Source organism: Cygnus olor, chromosome 7 (assembly GCF_009769625.2).
Source record: "Cygnus olor isolate bCygOlo1 chromosome 7, bCygOlo1.pri.v2, whole genome shotgun sequence".
In the NCBI taxonomy this organism is placed as follows: Eukaryota; Metazoa; Chordata; class Aves; order Anseriformes; family Anatidae; genus Cygnus; species Cygnus olor.
This window is the reverse complement of record NC_049175.1, coordinates 20,731,987-20,750,853: the sequence shown is the minus strand read 5'-3', so window position 1 is coordinate 20,750,853 and position 18,867 is coordinate 20,731,987. Positions and strand designations below refer to the sequence as shown.

The 18,867-nt window shown below is 34.9% G+C and overlaps 1 protein-coding gene across 1 annotated transcript in view; it reads right to left on the bottom strand.

Annotated features, from left to right (window-relative positions):
- Positions 1-7,678: 7,678 nt before the first annotated feature.
- HECTD2 (HECT domain E3 ubiquitin protein ligase 2) overlaps positions 7,679-18,867 on the bottom strand; it is a 33,123-nt gene continuing 21,934 nt past the window's right edge. The window contains exons 15-22 of the mRNA XM_040564042.1: positions 17,867-17,955; positions 16,308-16,466; positions 15,706-15,780; positions 14,606-14,693; positions 14,244-14,350; positions 12,945-13,060; positions 12,133-12,276; positions 7,679-10,263 (exon numbers count right to left, since the gene is read on the bottom strand). Of these exons, the coding sequence (XP_040419976.1) occupies positions 10,143-10,263; positions 12,133-12,276; positions 12,945-13,060; positions 14,244-14,350; positions 14,606-14,693; positions 15,706-15,780; positions 16,308-16,466; positions 17,867-17,955 (899 nt within the window). The 3' untranslated portion in view covers positions 7,679-10,142. The remainder of the gene's footprint in view (positions 10,264-12,132; positions 12,277-12,944; positions 13,061-14,243; positions 14,351-14,605; positions 14,694-15,705; positions 15,781-16,307; positions 16,467-17,866; positions 17,956-18,867) is intronic.

Below are 18,867 nucleotides of genomic sequence, written 5' to 3'. Positions count from 1 at the left end.
AAAAAAATTCGGACAGATGCTATAAAACTAAGTCATTAGTGAAATAGGCATTACACTCATGGCTAGATCTAAAACCGAAGGTAAGGATTGGTTACAAACTAGAACACTGCCCTGGAGTTACCTCTTGTTTTTTAAATCCCTTCAGCCAAAGCAATCCCGTGCTCTGCTTGTGGTCAGTCTGGGAACAGCACCACTACCAAAAAAAAATGAACAAACAAAAAATCAATGCACAGACACACACAGAAAGCACATCCACACACAAAACCACCAAAAAAACACAACCCCCCCCCAAAAAATCTTCAATGCACAAAAATAAATTAACTTTTCTTCGTTATATGCAAGTGACCAAGGTGTGTTTCTGTTTTCTGTGGTTCTTTCTTTGCAAGCCACCTATAAGCTAGTTGGTCGAGGGAAGTGATTGTCCCACCCTACTATGCGCTGGTGCGGCCTCACCTCAAGCACTGTGTGCAGTTCTGGGCACCTCAGCACAAAAAAGATGCGAAACCGCTGGAGAGTGTCCAGAGGAGGGCTACAAAGATGGTGAAGGGCCTAGAGGGGAAGACATATGAGGAGCGGCTGAGGTCACTGGGCCTGTTCAGCCTGGAGAAGAGGAGGCTGAGGGGGGACCTCATCACGGCCTACAGCTTCCTCACGAGGGGGAGTGGAGAGGCAGGTGCCGATCTATTCTTTTTAGTGACCAGTGATAGGACCCACGGGAATGGTGTCAAGCTGAGGCAGGGGAGGTTCAGGCTGGATATCAGGAAAAGGTTCTTCACTGAGAGAGTTGTTGTGCACTGGAACAGGCTGCCCAGGGACATAGTCTCTGCACCAGGCCTGTTGGAGTTTAAGAAGCGTTTGGACCGTGCACTTAGTCACACAGTCTGAATTTTTGGGTAGACCTGTGTGGTGCCAGGAGTTGGACTTGATGATTGTTATGGGTCCTGTCCAACTTGGGGTATTCTATGATTCTATGATAAGCAACTGAGGGAGAGTGGAGAGTCTGTTACTCAGTTGTTCTAGATATAATGCCCAACATATATTAGCATACGATAATACAAGACATCTTTATTTAGATGCTTTGCACTAGTAATACACAATAACTGTAAAGAACCTGTAATCTAAGCCATACTTCTCCAATTCTTTTTATACCACTGCTTTTAGGTTTGATAAACTATGGGAAAAAATCTCTGCTACCTATTATTGACTAACAAAAAGCTCTAAGAAATTGCTGCAGATGTTGTTTTCTTATCATCTGCTATAATTAAGACAAATGAAATCATGATAACAACACTGCACATTTCCAAACCAGCCTTGATTTATAAAGCTTAAGAAGTTATCAGCAACTTGGCAGTAGTATCTGATTCGTCCAAAACTCAAGAATCTCCTGCTTCACATTTTTCTCCTTTGATCCCTGAGTTGAAAAGACACCGGGGTGCAAACTGAGCGAGGTCATCACAGAGATACCCACATGCACCTAATTAAAGAGTGCTAATTGCAGAAATTTAGCACATCAGGGCTTTGCATTTATGACATTTTTAGGACAGCTACATGCCAACACACTAAAGAGCATGAACAAGCAAAACCTAAAAAAGGCAGATAATAGGTGGGAAAAAATATCTTTCTTCAAAAGAAATGACTTGCATTTGACCTACTAATCCTGTCAATTTGGTAACAGCCTACATTTAAAACTTCTTTGCTCACCTCCACTTACCAATTTCTAGCAAAACTTAGTTGAACAAGGACAGGAAATCAAACAGAATACAGGCAACATATTCAGAATGCTTCAGCTGGTGTGTAGCCTTCACTGAGTAGCTGACATTAACAAGTGCTAATGATTCCACAGTGAAAAACTGAGAAGCATGAAAAGATCTCAAGCGAAGGGCTGCAGCCAGCTCTCTGCACCGCTGGCATGGTGCTGCCAAGCGAAGCACACCACCAGCTCCCACACGGCAGCCTCAGCGGGGGCTCTGTTACAGCAACAGGCTGTGACACTGGCTGAGCAAACACAGAGGTCTCCCAGAGCACTGAAATCAGGCTTGGTTAAAGATTGGTCCATTTAGACAGACTTGAGAAATATTGTTAACTCTTTAGCCTTCTAAATGTTGTCCAATACGGTGGGTTTTCCTATGGCCCAAGACAAGACTAGCTTTCTTTCTCATCTCATAAACAAGGCTTGACCATTCCATTTATATCTGAATCCTGAAAATCTAAAAGCATGTGAAACCAATCACCAGCAGAAAATAGGTAAACATGGGCTACAACAAGATTAATAGGAAAAAAAAAGCAAACACCCCCAAGGTAACTCAAATAAACTAATCACAAGAAAAAGGGAGATGAAATTATAGTTTGATTTTATTTGACTTAATGACTGATCTGGAACTTGTGGAGTTATCCCACATAACTTTTTCTCTTAGGTCTCAGAAACGAGAGATGAAGAATAGTGACTTTCTATTCTTACCCCTGCTGCTACCCTGAACTGTTCTTTGTAAACAAACAAACAAGGTGCAAAGACATTTACAAGACTGAGCTGCACCCCTGACACACAACAACTCATTGTCCTTTTCTGGCAGCTTTAGCTATGTGCTCTTCATTAATATGAGAATCATTCTGATTTATGAAGATGTACTGCAAACAGAGGATTGACATTGCATGTAGCTAGGATAAGGACTGACGAGAGCTAGTCACATAACTCATGTATAAGTTCTAAAATGGCTCTTAAATTACCCTATGTCTTAAGAAAGTGTAAAGCTAAACCTGAGCTCTAGAAAAAAAAAAAAAAAGATAAAATTTAAATATGTCACAAATAACCTAAAGGGAATATTCTGTAATCTAGGGAAGTTCAAAATGAAAGCTTCTATATCTTTATCTTGTTACAATTACATCTCTGTTGTATTATGAATGACAGTAGATCTCGAAGATAGTGAAAGGCAGCATTACTGCGAAAAGAACACAGATTGTTGCTATAAGTAAGTAACGACAGAAGAAATTAGCCAGGGATTGGTTATGCTGCATGAAAGTAGTAATTTCTTCCTCATGGTACACCTACAAGTATGAAAATTTCAATTGAATGCATGATTAAGCGTAGCATCTGGGCTTATGTCATGTAATTAATAAGCTCTGCTAATAAAGTTAGCAACAAATAAATTAAGAAAAGGCCAAAAGAAACTGAGAGTACCTTTTCACCATAAGTAGTAAAAAAAGTGGTTCATCAACTGGTGCCCCAATGATGAGGAAGTGAAAATCACATTAATTTCTTCTTTTTAAGAAGTAAGATATGAAAAGTGACACAAGCAATGACACTGTCAGATTCATAACTGCAGTGTACGATGTGTGTCCATTGCAGTTACAAATGAAATAAGCACATACATACAGCTAGCACACAGGGAGGGAAAAATCAAATAAAGCTAAAAAAATCCAAAAATATTAGTTTAATATAAAAACTTGCTCCTATTGCATCTCTCATATTTGGTTACATACCAGTGCCAACAGCAGCTTACACAAAAAAAAACAGGGAATGAGGAACCGAATACACAGCTCTCAGCATAGATGAGTTGATACAGCCTGAAGAGCGTTGGTTAGGATGATATTTAGTTTTAAAAGCAGACACAGGAAAATAAAACTATCTTCTAAACTCATTTCATTGAGATTTTAGTCCCATGCCTGAGTTCTTGGCCAAGAAAATAGACTATTGAAGAAAATGAATTCACTGTTTGAAAGGAAGAATTAATGGGTATTAAATATTTTAGTGTAAGAAATACATTTTAAAAATCTGTAGGCATGTGGAACCCATTACCAGTATGAACTTCGTGAGCATGGGTTATGAGATGACCAAGAGAACAAAAGCAAACATCCCCTCAGAAATTCAAATACAGCTTTGCCATAATACCCCAGGGGATTGCAGCCCCTATCTGGCAACTAACAGAGCAAAGTAATTATTAACTTGGAATCATTTTCACAGACTTACAGTAATCTCCAGTAGCACTACTGGAAAGAGTTTTCACCTTCCAGAATGTGCAATCTCAGATAATAGCTTCATGCTTTTAAATCAATATACAAAAATATGATGTTGAATAAATTCTAAACCCTAGAATACCACCACCCAAACCGAAATGCAATTAGGTTCTTTATAAGCAACAGACACAAATTAATGTTATTACTTTAAAAGCCTCAGTCTGCATGAATATCAAGTGCTTTTGGTGTTTGGGAAAGCTTTTCTTTCAACGTAAAAAATTATCACAAAAATTAGAATTTTGAAAGAGCTGTGAGGCAGAACATATTATTGATTTCAGTGTAACCAGACAATTCTGTAGAGCACGATACAGTTGTGCACAAAGAAAAATACTGGTTTACTCAAATTTTAGATTTCTTACTTGATACGGTAATTGAATTAAAATAATTTCAATTCTTAATACTCTCTAAGGGAGTAATCAAACAGTTAAATCATTAGAAAAATTAAATCTCATTAATTAAGAAGGGAATAAAAGTAGATTTCTGTGACACACAAGTATTTCTACAGAGCTATTATATGAGAAGGTCGGTTTTCTCTTCCACTAGTGGCCGCATTTTTCTTCTGCTCCCAAGATTTTTTCTTGTTTCTGCATTGCTCTGATCCACCCCATTTCTCTCTTTGTCTTTACATTTAGTCTTTTTACTTCCTAGAAAAATACCATAATAGTAATTTTTGCTTCCATTTTGTACTTTTACCTTTACCATCCCCCGTCCAATGGGGGAGTGAAGTCATCAACTGGTACATGAAAACAAACTGGGGAATAAAAAAAATTAAAAAAAAAAAAAGCAAGAAATCACTCAACACCCTCCCTCTCCTTCTTGCTCTTACTTTGTTATTTATTTCAAAATAACACTCTTTTTCTTGCCAGCTACCTTTCTCTCTGTTCTTAATAGAGAAATCAAAAAAGTCCTCCACAGTCCCCTCAAAGTCAGTAGGTGGCTACAAAGAAATGATGTGTCTTAAGAGGTGTAAAATGACTTTTCTAGGAAAAACACAGAGCTGCAAAAATTAACCTGACCAAAAATTTAATATGCTAAACAGAACACTGAAAACTGATATAACAAAATGGTGAACGCACTCTTATTTTTATGATGGCTTGATATAAATCATTTAGGAAGAGGAGAAATAGCAATTGCTCATTTAAAATGGAAAGCTAACTGGGTTGTCCCAACTATTTCTATTTCCTCTTGTGAGAATTGGAGATGAATTTGAGATTCTGTGCTTTCTTTCTCATGTATTAATAAAGGCATCTCTATTATACCTAGGTAACGTTCATCTTCCATAATTATTTTTCCTGTTAAAGAAGTGAAATGCTTGAAAATGAATATGGTGCATTTATTATCACCAAATACATCCTGTAAGCTAATTTCAAAATCTCAGCAGGATACTCCCCCATCTTGGTATCCAGAAAGACTTGGGAAAAGATCCCTTATGAAGTAGGTAAGTGAAATGACAATATTGTGTTCCCTGCTCACACTGGCATATGGGACTGCCCTATCGACCCATCCTTCCTGCTAATAATCAAGGCCAGCTATTTAAACTTCCAAACAGTTTACATGCTGCCACCATAGTCCTTAAAAATAAGGTGTGAGGTGACCTAAAATCGCTAGAAGACAACCAAAACCAATACCCACATGTTTAAGCCACACTGTCTTCATAATGACTATGCTTTGACTACTTTATATCCAGCTGCATTAATCGTCCAGAAGACAGAACACTTTCAGTGCCTGCTCTCCATTGTACCACTACTGAATTAATATTCTGGACTACTTAACTAGAGCAGACTCTAAACAAACATTAGGTAAGCTTGTTAATTGACAAGATGGTTTGAAGAACTTGCACACGGTTACAAATATTTCTCTTCCAATAATACCTACGGATACCAACTCCAACTGAGACTGGACTGTTATTAATTATGGTGTGATAGCAGTCAGAGATGCTAGTGCAAAGCTACAAAGGATTCGGTGAGAAAAGGTGCATTTCTCCTGGTTAGTAAGAAACCATGCTCTGGAGTCAAAGCACCATATAAGCAAGAAGCCCTTAAATTAAACCCGTCTAAAGTCTTATATCTATATGATCTAGGACAACTTTCATTGGAAGAAAATAGCGCATCAGAAAATTTGTTCATCACTCACTACAAATATCAAATCATAAATAATGATGCAAACAAGAAAAATGGTAAATGAAGTATTGCTGTGATAGAACTTAGGTCCTAAAAGATGCAACAAAACCATTAAGGCATATAACCTAACACCTACAGGTACTGTTTTGTGTTAGTATTACAGAAGATTCCAGTACCTAACCTATGTTAGGGGCTGTTCAATTTACATGAACTTCTCCCACCCTTCCAGATTTAATGAGCAACTACTCTAACATCTCTTCAGAGATACAATCTCTCCCTCTTCCTTGACCTCAGTGTTCTTTCCTACATGTAGATTTGTAGAACAAATTACCTTTGCATCAAATAACTATTCTACAGTTAGGAACGCACCTACTCCAGGAAACATCTAACTACAATAACCCTTGCCATACCTGTTCCCTTGTTATATTTTACATAACACCATGGGGGTTTAAAGGCCTTAGCAAAAATTTAATTAACCATTTGAAATGTGCATATCTCCAGGTGCCCAATTTTACTCATGAATTTAACAACAAAACCCAGGCAACTATGAATTAGAACATTTCTAACACACACAAGTGAAGCATCTGTGGCAGTCCAAGGAACCTCACCAACACATATAACAGCACAGATTTTGAAAAAAAGAATTGTAATGGAATGGAAAATTACTTGACCCAAACATAAAAGAGAAACTATCTTGGAAGAGATCTAGGTGCTCTAACAGGAAAAACAAATACTCTTACAGTCTGCTACTTATGACATGCAAATTGGCATTAAGGAAGCTGAGAGATCTCTCAGATTTCTATTTAGGGAAGGATTCTGAAAGAATATTAAATATCACATCTGTGAAAAATAAGAAATATAGGATTTGTTTTTGGAGCAAGTTAGCCAGTCCCACCACCAACTGCAACCACAGAGAAAGACATTTATAACTTTTTCCTGAATATTTATTTTTAAAAATTGTATTCTTAAGATTTTTGTATTTCTAATCTCTACTATTAAGAGGAAAGTCTGACTTCTAATTAAGTGGTTTTGATCCTCATCTTTGCTGCCATCTGTAGGTAGCTCGAGTGGCACGAAGGAGACGAAGTTTAAATCTGGTCAGATATTAGTCTTGTGATCAGGACTAACAGTAGCCATGGGAAAGCATGATGTTCTTGTTCCCTGTCCCTCTTGATTTAAATGTTAAAATTAGCTGGTAAAAGACAAACTATGCAACAATTTGGCTTTGTCTGTCATCTAACAACTGAGGGAAACAAAAAAAAGATATAAAACAGAGTTCAGGATCCACTATTATACAACATTGTTACACCATGGTATGCACTAGAAGACCTGTAATTTTGACTATATATATAGAATATACTTCTGGGTGTACACCTGGTATTAAAAACTTAAGTTTCCTTTTCAGTGAGCCATACAATGTTTTAACCAAACTGTAATAGTAAGGAAAAGTTTTCAAAAGAAAAATAAGACAAAAGAAGAGAGATAGATCATGTTTTCAAAGCCATTATGATCAATCTTTGAAATCTGAAATCAAATAAGACCAGTAATTGAAATACTTGATTTAATGACTGCACAATTTTAATACATAAAAATAGATACTTAGAAATGAACAAATGTATACAAACCAGATTTCTTTTGTACATTACAAAACAATGATGGAGATAAAAAAAAAGATTTGCTGGATTACAGGGCAAGACAAAAGAACAAAAACCATCGTTGAAGTAAATTTTTAAAATGATCAGGTTTGTTTCATAAATACAGTGCAATGCTTTCATTTAACAAATACAAAATTTACTATTTAATTTATCAACATCAGGAAATATATAAAATGTCATTGACTATCTTATTTAAAAACTGATGCAAATACAATAGTTTGTGTTTTGTTTTTTTTAGAATTCTGAGGTAATATTACACAGTAAAATCAAAAAAACATTAATAAATAAAACTAAACCCAACACAAAGTGCAATTCAGTGAAAATAAGAAGATAAAGCTTTTATATTGACAGTAATAGATAATTATTAAAAGTGGGCTTAAGCCATAAAAAAATATTTTGGCTAATTTGCCATGTTTTCAGATAAACTGTATAGTTATTTATTCATAAGCTGACATTCTACTAATCCAGTTCTACCGAGAGAGGAAAGGGAGGTGTTTGTTTCCAAATTTGTTACGTACATCCACATTCAAGTGTTAGCTTCAAGCAATTTTAAATTTGTCTAGTTCATTCAGTGTAGTGGTGAAAGTTCTATTTCTTAACATTGGAAATCCTGTAAATTCAAATTTATTTTAAAGCTTAATTTGAAAGAAATAATGTACAACACACAAGTTTGAAGTGCTGCTTTTAACACTCTCCATGCTAACCTAGTTTCATTAGAAGCTGAAGTCAATGGAAATTATAATATTGATTTCAAGGAAAGCACTATGAATAGAATGACAAATATTTAGAAATACCCTACTATTTATCTCTCTGTTAATAAAATAGTAAAATCACTAGTACCTTCTCTCTAGGAAACAGAATAAAATAAAATTTGCACTTAGATATTGAAGAAAATCCACAACAGCTTTGAAACTACAAATTAGGAAAATTAATTTGTCAACTGTGTGAAAATATGTTGGTTGTATGTAAATTATATAGGAAGGGAAAACAAGAATATAATTTTACTCTTATTGCAAGTAAGTAATTGAGTACAGACACTACAAGCTATTTAAGCATTCAACTCCCAGCAGAAGTCAACTGGGAAAGCTGGCAAATTGGATGCCTAAATATTTTGAAAGATCTGGGCCTCATTCAGATGAAAGAAAAATCTATAGAACATACAGTAGCTATTCATATTAAAAAAATACTATACTGCATGCTGATAAATTCTTTCCATTTAATGAATAAAACCCAGACTTATAATTACACCTGCAATTTAGAACTAGTTTCTTCCCCAGCTCCTAATTTACTCATTCAGAATACACATATCAAGAACTGTTTTCATGTTGTTTGTGCAGTAAAAAACACAAAACATTGTCTTTAAATGCTGGCCCTCAAGTCAATGAAAGCTTCAACATTCTTCTGAAATGTTACTGTATTCACTCGTCATAGCTTATTTAAGACTTTTAACAAAGTGGATGAAAAATGACAGCACAACAACTATGTATTAGTTTTTCATTTGTTGGAGATTTAATTTTTTTCCTGAAATATTTCAACATTTGCGGAATTTACTTTAAACATCTAGTTTTGTTTACCATGACACTATAGTAAATCTGGTTAGTTGCTGTCAGTTCCAGAGAATGAACCTCCAAGTTGCTTAATATCTGTAGTTTGGCCTTGAATTCCCTCAAGCTGAAGAAAGTACTTTTTAAAACATTCTTTGTACAGTCAATCCTGTTGATCTGTAAAAGCTGAATATAGAACACCTAAAACCTCTTATTCATAGAAAATAATTTTTAGCAGTAAATGGCACTATCAAAACTCTATTTGTTCACAGGCAGTTATTTACATGCTTCTTAGACAGCCTGTTTAGCTGAGAAGGAAAACCAGAATATTAAAACTGCATACATTTTATAAAGACTAAAATTCCTGTTTGCCTTTGTGAAAATATGGCTACATGCTGTAAGTTACATTCTTTTCTACTATTCATGTTAATTGAAAACATTCCACCACTGGGACTAGCTAATAAAGAAATATTCTGTATATTATTTCCCAGTGGAATATATGTGATGTAAAGTAATTACAATTAATGATAAAGTGCTATTAAGGAAAAACGGAAACAAACTATAACTTTGAAATTGCCTTCATCATGTTTCTTTTATCAAATAGACAAGCTTTTTGTATGAAGAAAACTACTTTCTGTGACAAAGCAAGCAGTAAATGTATTGCCATTAAGGAAAAAACATACACTTCATATTTAAAAAATATATAAGTTGGGTAAGACTTGCACAGTATCAAGAGACATAACAAAAAGCTTAAAGGCACAATTAGAAGAGAGTGAGTGCTACATAAAAATGCTGTTCTTAAGTATTTTATTTTATTCTAGACCAAACCCCTCTGCATTTGAAATTCCAATGATCAACTTTTGCTTCAATTCTTTCTTGTTCTTGTAAGGAGGGAGACAAAGTTGGTTGAAGCAAGTATGGGCCACTGGTAACCTAAAACAAAAACAAAACCATCCTCTTATTAAGTAACAAAACAGAAGCAGGGTGCTGCCATCTGCCTACGTATTTCCAGTTACATAAGAAACCGTGTACAAGAAATATTATAAGTAACAACACTATTAGTCACATGAACCTCAGGTACTCAGGTTAAAATTTGTTTGCTTGCAACTCTCACCCCTTTGCAAGTTGCAAATGTCTTCTGAAAACTGAGATTGAATACATATATATTTCAGGTCTCTCATAGGATTGCCTGATTGAAACGTTGGAAACCATGCTCAGCGCTAGGAAAGATTATCCTGACGAAAACAGTTATTCAGCCAGTTAACCTGAAGCTCCACCTGAAACTTGGAATTAACCCAATGCACTGAAAGATTTCTGAACTCTTGTCACTTAAAAGTTAGATTTTAAGTTTGCGATTTTAGTAAGCTCTCTAGTTCCGTTTTCATTTAGTCAGTAGTTTGGCATTTGATCATTAGCAAATATTCTTGAAAGAGAGTGAAACCCCACTCCAGATCTGGAGATACAAACAACTGTTTTTATCCCTACTTTAAACAGCGAAGCAAACATCTGTTAAACAGACTGCAGCCCTGCTTCAGAATTTGGCAACTTGGGAAACTGGATATTAATTTGAGAATTCTTATGGCTATTAGTGTCTTTGATCCTATTGTGTGAGCAATACAACATCAACATGCTTATGCTCATCGTTGCAACATGCTTATGCTCATCGTTGTAGAGGCCATCTGACTGAAACAAACATCCAGCAGCACAGATCTACATAATTTAAAAATGGACATTATTTTAAAATGTGTTCTCAGTTGCAAGAACAATTTGCAGGAGAATGAACTTAAACAGAGATTCAATGTTGACTGATTTTTCTTCATTTCTGCTCATGTCCCTTTAACGTATTACAGGAACCAGTTATTGGCCAATTGACTAAAGCATTAGAAATACCACAATAACGAGATAATTTTTGTTTGCTTGTTTTAAATCTGATTTCATCTATGCATTTTTTCAGTTCTCCACAGAAACCTCCCCCAAAAATTTTGACTCTAAAAATGTAGTTCCTTTAAAGTATTTTGACTACCTTAAAAGTTTGAGAAACATAGGTAAAGCCAACAATTACTGCTTAGCAGTGAGCTCCAGACCAGTAAGTTTTTCTATACAAATTGTTTAAACTGACTCTTTCCGCTCCTGAAAAGGAAAATACTGGCTGGAAAGCACGAGGAATTTTTCAGTTCACTTCAGTACAAAATAAAAGGTTACCAGAAGCATAAGAACTTGGCATGAACAATTTAACTTTCATGACAAAGTTACAAGGTTGCTTCAGTCCTATTTCGTATGAGCAACCTCTGTATCAGCTATACACTTACTCACCAGAGACCCTAAAGGAATGCTACATCTTTTCCAGCAATGCAAATCGAAATTCTTATTTAGACCATCAAGAAAGAATGCAAGGCGTTTTTTGGTAACTGCAGGGGCTGCTATTCATAATGACAAAACAGACTTAAAAAATTCAGAAAAAAATCATGGTGATTCACCCTCTATTTTCATTAGCTCAGCTGTCATGTTAGGAACAATTAAACAGTTTCTTTGAATTAAAGCATGTAAGGAAACTTCAAAGATAAAGAATTAATGGACTCGAATATAAACACTGACTGAAGAACTGATTTTGTATTAGACGATCATCAGCTAAATTTATGTTATCAATAGATGGGTTTAATAACATTTTGAAGACGAATTAATGGAGGTTACTCAGTTTCTCCCTTATACTCTTTGCTCTTCTTCAAGAAAGACATTCAAGAGCAGTAAGGACTCCCAGGAAATAATTTAAGAACAAAAATTAAAAAAAAAAGAAATACTTGCCAATTAGTGGATGTTTCACTCTTTGAAATCTTGAAATTCAAATCAGCCATGCCTCCCACAGGTACTCTATCACTTCCTGTAGCAAAATGTAGCAGCTTCTTTTGAAGGTCAAGAGAAAATCCAAGTACTACATCCCAAAAGTATCTATGTTCAGGGTCAAAGGAGAAGAAAATGGTTTAAGATGTAATATCGTGCCAAAACAGCATTAGAATATAACACAACTGCATGTATACGATAAATTGACACTTATCAGAAACTGAATAGATGTAAAACAAAGGACATCAATATTATCCTAATATGCAATGTTAAATAAGTTCCTAAGGACTTTACAAGTACAATAATATTTTATGAATTTTGTAATTATGTGTTGTCATATGATGCCCAAACCCACTTTTCTATTAAAAAAATAATCAGTCTAACTTATTAGTATACATCTCCTTATTATCAATTGGAATTGGGAGGAAAAAAATTAGAAAATTGGATAATAAAATTAAAGACTCGGATTTCAATGTATAGGATTTGAAACTACCTCCATTTGCAACTTACATCACTTTTAATGTATCCAGCAACACACTATGTTACTAATGATCTAATTCTTCTTATTTATATAGTATATTTGTTTTATTGTGTGTAAAGACACTAATTTAATAGCATCTTTGTCTCATTTGGAAGTAAGTTTTTTAACGTTTCAATTATTTATGATCCATTTTCAGAATACACTTGAATAGATTATTCCCAACAGTCTACCATGCAATGCTGCTTTTTAAGTCCGTAATTTGAATGAGGAAAAAAAAACATTAAATCAAGCCTACCGTATAGTGAGATCAGTTTTCTGGTAGCCCTCATATTGAGTACTTCGCTGTAAAGCAGACATATCCAGTTCAGGACTACCACATACAAGAATTTCAACTTCTTCCGGACGAAGTAGCTGCCAGAAATTAAGTATAAAATATTTAATATTCATTGAAGTTGAGAAATAGATATCTTTTTTTGCATTACTGAAATATTAACAGGATATTATTGAATATAAATTTATAAATTAACCTGATACATATTGTTTTTCTAGAAAAATTAATTCCTTAGAACTTGGAGGAATCTTTTATTACTGTATATAGTAAAAAGCAAATTATTGGATAACATTACATTTTCATGCATTGCTTTTGTTTCTCAATTCCTTTTCATTCTTATATTTATTTCAATGACTGGCTTGTCTTCTGATTAGATTACAGATATGTTGTGAAAAAAATTAATGTTTTACATATGGAATTCAGAGACAGTGTCTTGATCTCTCTTCTCTTTTTTACAACCTCCATTTTATTTTCATTGAATGTCCTGATATAGGTTGCTAAATAGTAATGACTGACAGAATTTACTTTTAGGTGTGCATAGTGTTGTGCCAAGCAAGTACATTTAACCGTAAATCATGTTTCACAACCACTAAACATACAACAGTAGAACCTACTTCTTACTCGTTTACTACACCATCTTTTGCAAGCATGAACGTAGTTCATGGCACTTCAGGGAAGTTTCAGGAAGGAGAACGAAAATCTACTGCAGTTAGTCACATTTCACTTTGCTGCAAGCCTGTCATACTTGGCTAATTTCACAGGAACACAGAAATTCTCATGAAAATTGTAATTACCTCTTCTTTCTCTTACTGCACAAGGAATGGTGTAAAATACAAAAGCCATTCCAAAAGCCAAATTGGACTGAATACACAAGAATGTTTAACCTCAATCTTACTGAAAGTTCTTTCTGCAAAAAAGTAACATGGTTTTCACAGCAGTCGCTCCAGAGCGCACAGACATATTTGTGCTACTGCTCATAACTGTAAGAAATGCAGAGAATCTCCATTAACACTGATACAAAAGCCTATGATTTGTCTGTGAATACATGCTGATAAAAACTTGTGGAGCTTTATTTATCCATAGTGTTCTGTTAAAAAAAGATGAGAGTTGATTGCCTACTTAATTTCTCCTGTTCAACTATATTGATTAATCAAGATTCTTTATGAATGCTAAAACCATCCAGTGCAGATACCAAGAATAACTTACATAATTTAGATCAGTCATTGCCACCTATTTGAAACAGAAGTGATATTTTGTTCTTACCAGTAATGCATATGAAGCACAGACACTATGAAATCCATAATAGAAAGCTGCAAATTGTTTGTAGATTGATTTGTTGAGAAGAAAATCGACATAAAGCTGCACATATTCTAAAAAAGAAACATTTTCTTTTGTTACATTGCAATGTTTTTAAATAACATTTTGTTGTGCCCTCTAAAATTGTAGTGAATTAATAAAAGTGAATGCATTTTAATTTACATGCTACTAAATTGGTAGACTTAACAGGAAAGACCACAGGAATTTATTTCTCATATTTTGTTAAATAAAATCTAGGTTTACAAAAAGTAAAAACAATGATAAATTTAAATCTGCCAAATGTATGTTGTTAATATGTATTGAAATACCTTTCCTATTCTGATTTGTGACCGGAATCTTATCTCCATTTGGCTTTAGGTTATAAGATTTTATAACACCGAATTCTTCCTGAAAAACCTGTCGAAAGAGAAAAGTCAAGCTCAGTTCTGGAAAATACATTCAGATACTCGCAGAGTACAAAGCTTGCATTTATTACTCCATGCATCTCCTGTCTCTCTTCAGCACATGCTGTAATCCTGAGGGGTTTTCTTTTACTTGTTTGGTTTTAGTTAACTAATACAGTTTTCAATAAATTGCTTAAGAAATTGGTATTCAAAGTAGAAAAATTGTCCCTATTAAACAGTAGCATGTCAAACTGCAGACTGTGGAGCCTCAAAGTGGAAGGGGAACATGCCTAAGAACAATTTAGTAGTATCAAACATAATTAAGAAGGTATTTCTTCCACTGTAACTCACCTAGCAACTCAAAAATATCTGCTTTACAAAAAAATCTCTTATAGTATTATAATAACGCAATTGAAAGCTGAAGCAAAAAAGGTCAATACAAGTCCATAAACCAGCACAAAATTTTACTAAATGACATGTGTCCTAAAAAACAATGAATAAATGAAAAAGACTTTCTTGATTATATAGAAATACAATCATTTCTTTATTGTTACACATACAGGTCTGGCAAAACCATCATAACTTGAACGGGCAAGTATGGTGGAAGTGAGATTTCCTAGGCAAAACATGTAAAATAACAGGAGTAAGCTTTGTCAAGCAACTGGGTTAGACAGAAAAAGAATTGTCTTGCAGACAGATGAATTCCACAGTCAGGTAGGTCACTGACTGCAACACATTAGTGTCAGAGCAAGCAAAGAGCTGGAATTCTACCAGCAGCTAGACATGGGACCCCAGCAGTCAATGCTCAGGTCCACTTATGCTGTCATTGAACTGTTTAAAGCCCCATAATGGATTCAGACTCTGTGCACGAAGCACTAGACTGGTTCTTGAAGCAAGCTTTAATGCTCACGCAGTTGTACACCAAACAATAAGCAACCATACGCTTGTCAACCGCTCCACTGCAGAAACATTGGTAAAATTACTGAACTAGTTTGAGAATCACTTCTCATTGAGTACTCAACGACCTGAAAGGTTGAGTAAAAATCCTCTTCAACATTGCCTTCATAGGACAGAAGTTCATTCAGTCCATGGGCCAATTCCTACAACATGAATACAAACCCTTTAGTGAGCCTACAAAGGTAAATGATGTATTTGCAAGAACATGCAAAAATCATTCTTTATAAAGAAACTACCTTGGAAAAAGCTGCATCTTCAAAATGTGTACACAAAAAGACGCCACACTACTTAATCAGCATATTAGAAGTGCTTTTTTTTTTTTTTATCATAAACTTAAATTTTTCCTTTTACTATGGAAAGGGTGTCTAGAACATATCAAATTTTGGTATTCTAACTTCCAGAAGACCTACAAAACCTCTGCTATGCTTGCAAAACAAAGAGTATTTATGTTTTCGGCAGCAAAAATAGAGACCATATCAGCTGGTGCTAAAAAATGGCTGTTTTGAAACAGTCTGTAAGCGTTACAGACTGTTTCAAAGCATTAAATATAAATAGATAATCAATAGATAATAGATAATAAATATAAATAGATAATAATGCTTTCCAAGCATTAAATATAAATAGAACAGGTTCTAAGTCAGTAATTTAGCATCTAAAAAACAATACTTACAGGCATAATCTGAAACAAGTCATCCAACGTAACATCACAGATGCCTACAAGTGTGTTATGATCACATGGAACAATAGGAGGACTCAACAATTTCTTGTAACAACAAGGTGGGAAACGAATATCCAAGGTGATGCTATTATAGACAGCAAGTCCCATAAGCTATATGGGTCAGACGTTAAAGGCAAAAAACACACATCTTCATTACAGTTAACATTTTAGGTAACTTGGAAAAAATATTTAAAATTTTAACTGAGCATACTCTAGCATATTCTAACATACTAAAGAAACTGAAGTAATTTATTTTTTTTTTGGACTGACATTATTTTAAACACAATTTTATGTTACAATTAAGTAATAGTTCAAATGGTCAAATGAGACATGCTGCCAGAACACCTGAAAATCTCCATCATATTCTGTATCAGCATTTCCTGAATAAATTGTTCCAATGTATTGTTATGAAAAAAAGTTTTTTTGTTGTTGTTGTTTTTTAAAAAAGAAAACTGTTTATTTTTAATCCCAAAATTCCAAAGAACACTCAATATAGAAATTTTTCTTTGAAATACATCTAAAAGCATAATGACTAACCTGCACTGGCACTACAGCTTATCTGGTAGCACACTCAGGTACACCTGGTGATACACAGTAATTCTAGAGTCCGGACAAAGTAGATGGGGATGGAATAGAGCAGGCTATCGTTCTAGCTTAAAAAGACATATGTAAATACAAGAAACAGATTCCTCCTCTTTGGCTTGTGCTTGTTACTACCAGACTTGCTATTACAGCCTACCATACTCATATTAAGTAATACTGAATAGCTTAAATTTTATGCACTGCACCTCATCATTTGTTCATTTCATAGCAGAGACTTTATCCTCAGCAAACTGTCACATACAGCTATTGAGGACTAACTGAGAAAATGCCTTCTGTGTCCTTAAGTTGTTTAAAGAAGGCATAAACAGCCACAATGACAGTTACCCGAACTAACACTTCATAGTACAAATTTGAAATTAATACCAAAAATTAGAAGAATCCAGTTCATGATTCAGCTTCCCACTAGTAAAATGGGGGCATCACCACCTCATCTTAGTGGATTTATAAGCATGTATTATCATTAACTGCGTGTCTGAGGACTTCATAAATTAGCACATCAGAAAACCTAGGAAAAAATCTTATGTTCATGTGGAAACCATTAGGCTAAAAAGAAGCCACATACTGCTCAATAGGAACTTAAAATATTAATGCACCCAGGCTCATTTATGTTTACTGAATGGAACCCAGAAGTGAAGTACATAAAAATTACAACTTACACACAAAAAAAGTTGCATGTGCAATCTTAATTGCACTATTTTCTGACTGTAAAATGTACCATGTATCTCTATCAATCATTTTCTTCCCTTTTTTTTAGGCTGCTTCCTTAATGGCTTTTTCTTTATACATTTAAAGTTCAACACACTTGTACATACATCAGGATGAGTTCTGATTAGATCTTCCTGCCTTATTTTGTCCCTGTAATTAAATAGCTGCTTGTTTAGCACTGTCATGAGGACATAAAAGGATACAGCTCCAACCAGTCGGAATTCAGAATAGTTATCACACTTAAAGCTGCTGAACCAATGGCAGCGTGAGTCCTTGTGGTACGTGAACATGCCTGTAGAAGAAGTAAGTTGCACTTTACCAAGCCTTATCTTTAATAAAAGGTCACACAAAACCATTTTTTCTTACACACGCATCATTAAGTGCTTCTAAAAGTGCAGATCTCCAGGCTGGTTCTCAGTTCTGTGTCTTCCCTTCTGCAGCAGGGCCCTATGCAGCAGGGCCCTACAGGTCCTTGGGCAAAGGCCACCAAGAGCAGCTCCAGCCCTGAAGCAGGACTAAGTCCATCAGCTCTGGCTGCATACTGTATTCTTAAATAAGCACCTCCACTTGTGGATATTCTACGTGGTTTCTATGCATTCTGCTTCGTCACAGTACTTCATAACCTGTACAGCCAGAAACATACCTGTCTGATCAACTATTTTATTGCTGCAACGTAAGCCCATTTCTTCCTACCTTTCTATATCAATAGCAGATGACAATCTTTAAAAACGTTGGCATGAATCCCACGATACAAATACCACAAACTTTACTATCTTAGAATAGAGAGTTGTAAAAGGTGTAGCTTATACACATAGCAGTGTGGAGTATGTTTCATATTTATCTGTCCAAAAAGTATTTTAAAGAAGATTAAAAAAACCCACAAACACCCTAAAAAAGCCACCTGCTGGTTTAAGTAACAAGCTAGATCCTACTAAAATCATGACTGTAATGTCATTTGACTGCTATTTGCTTCAGATACAAAACACACCATTTTAAAGAGTAAAAGAAAGTAAAAACCTACACAATGAAAACCACTTAACAGCTTTAAGATGCCTAGGCAAGATGCATTTCTCTGAGAAGCAAGACAGTTACATTCTAGATTGAGAGTGCACTAACAGTGAAATCCACTTCATCAATGCATAACTACATTAAATAAAATGCAATGACTGGTTTTAATTTGTTGGAATTGAATACACTGATAGTT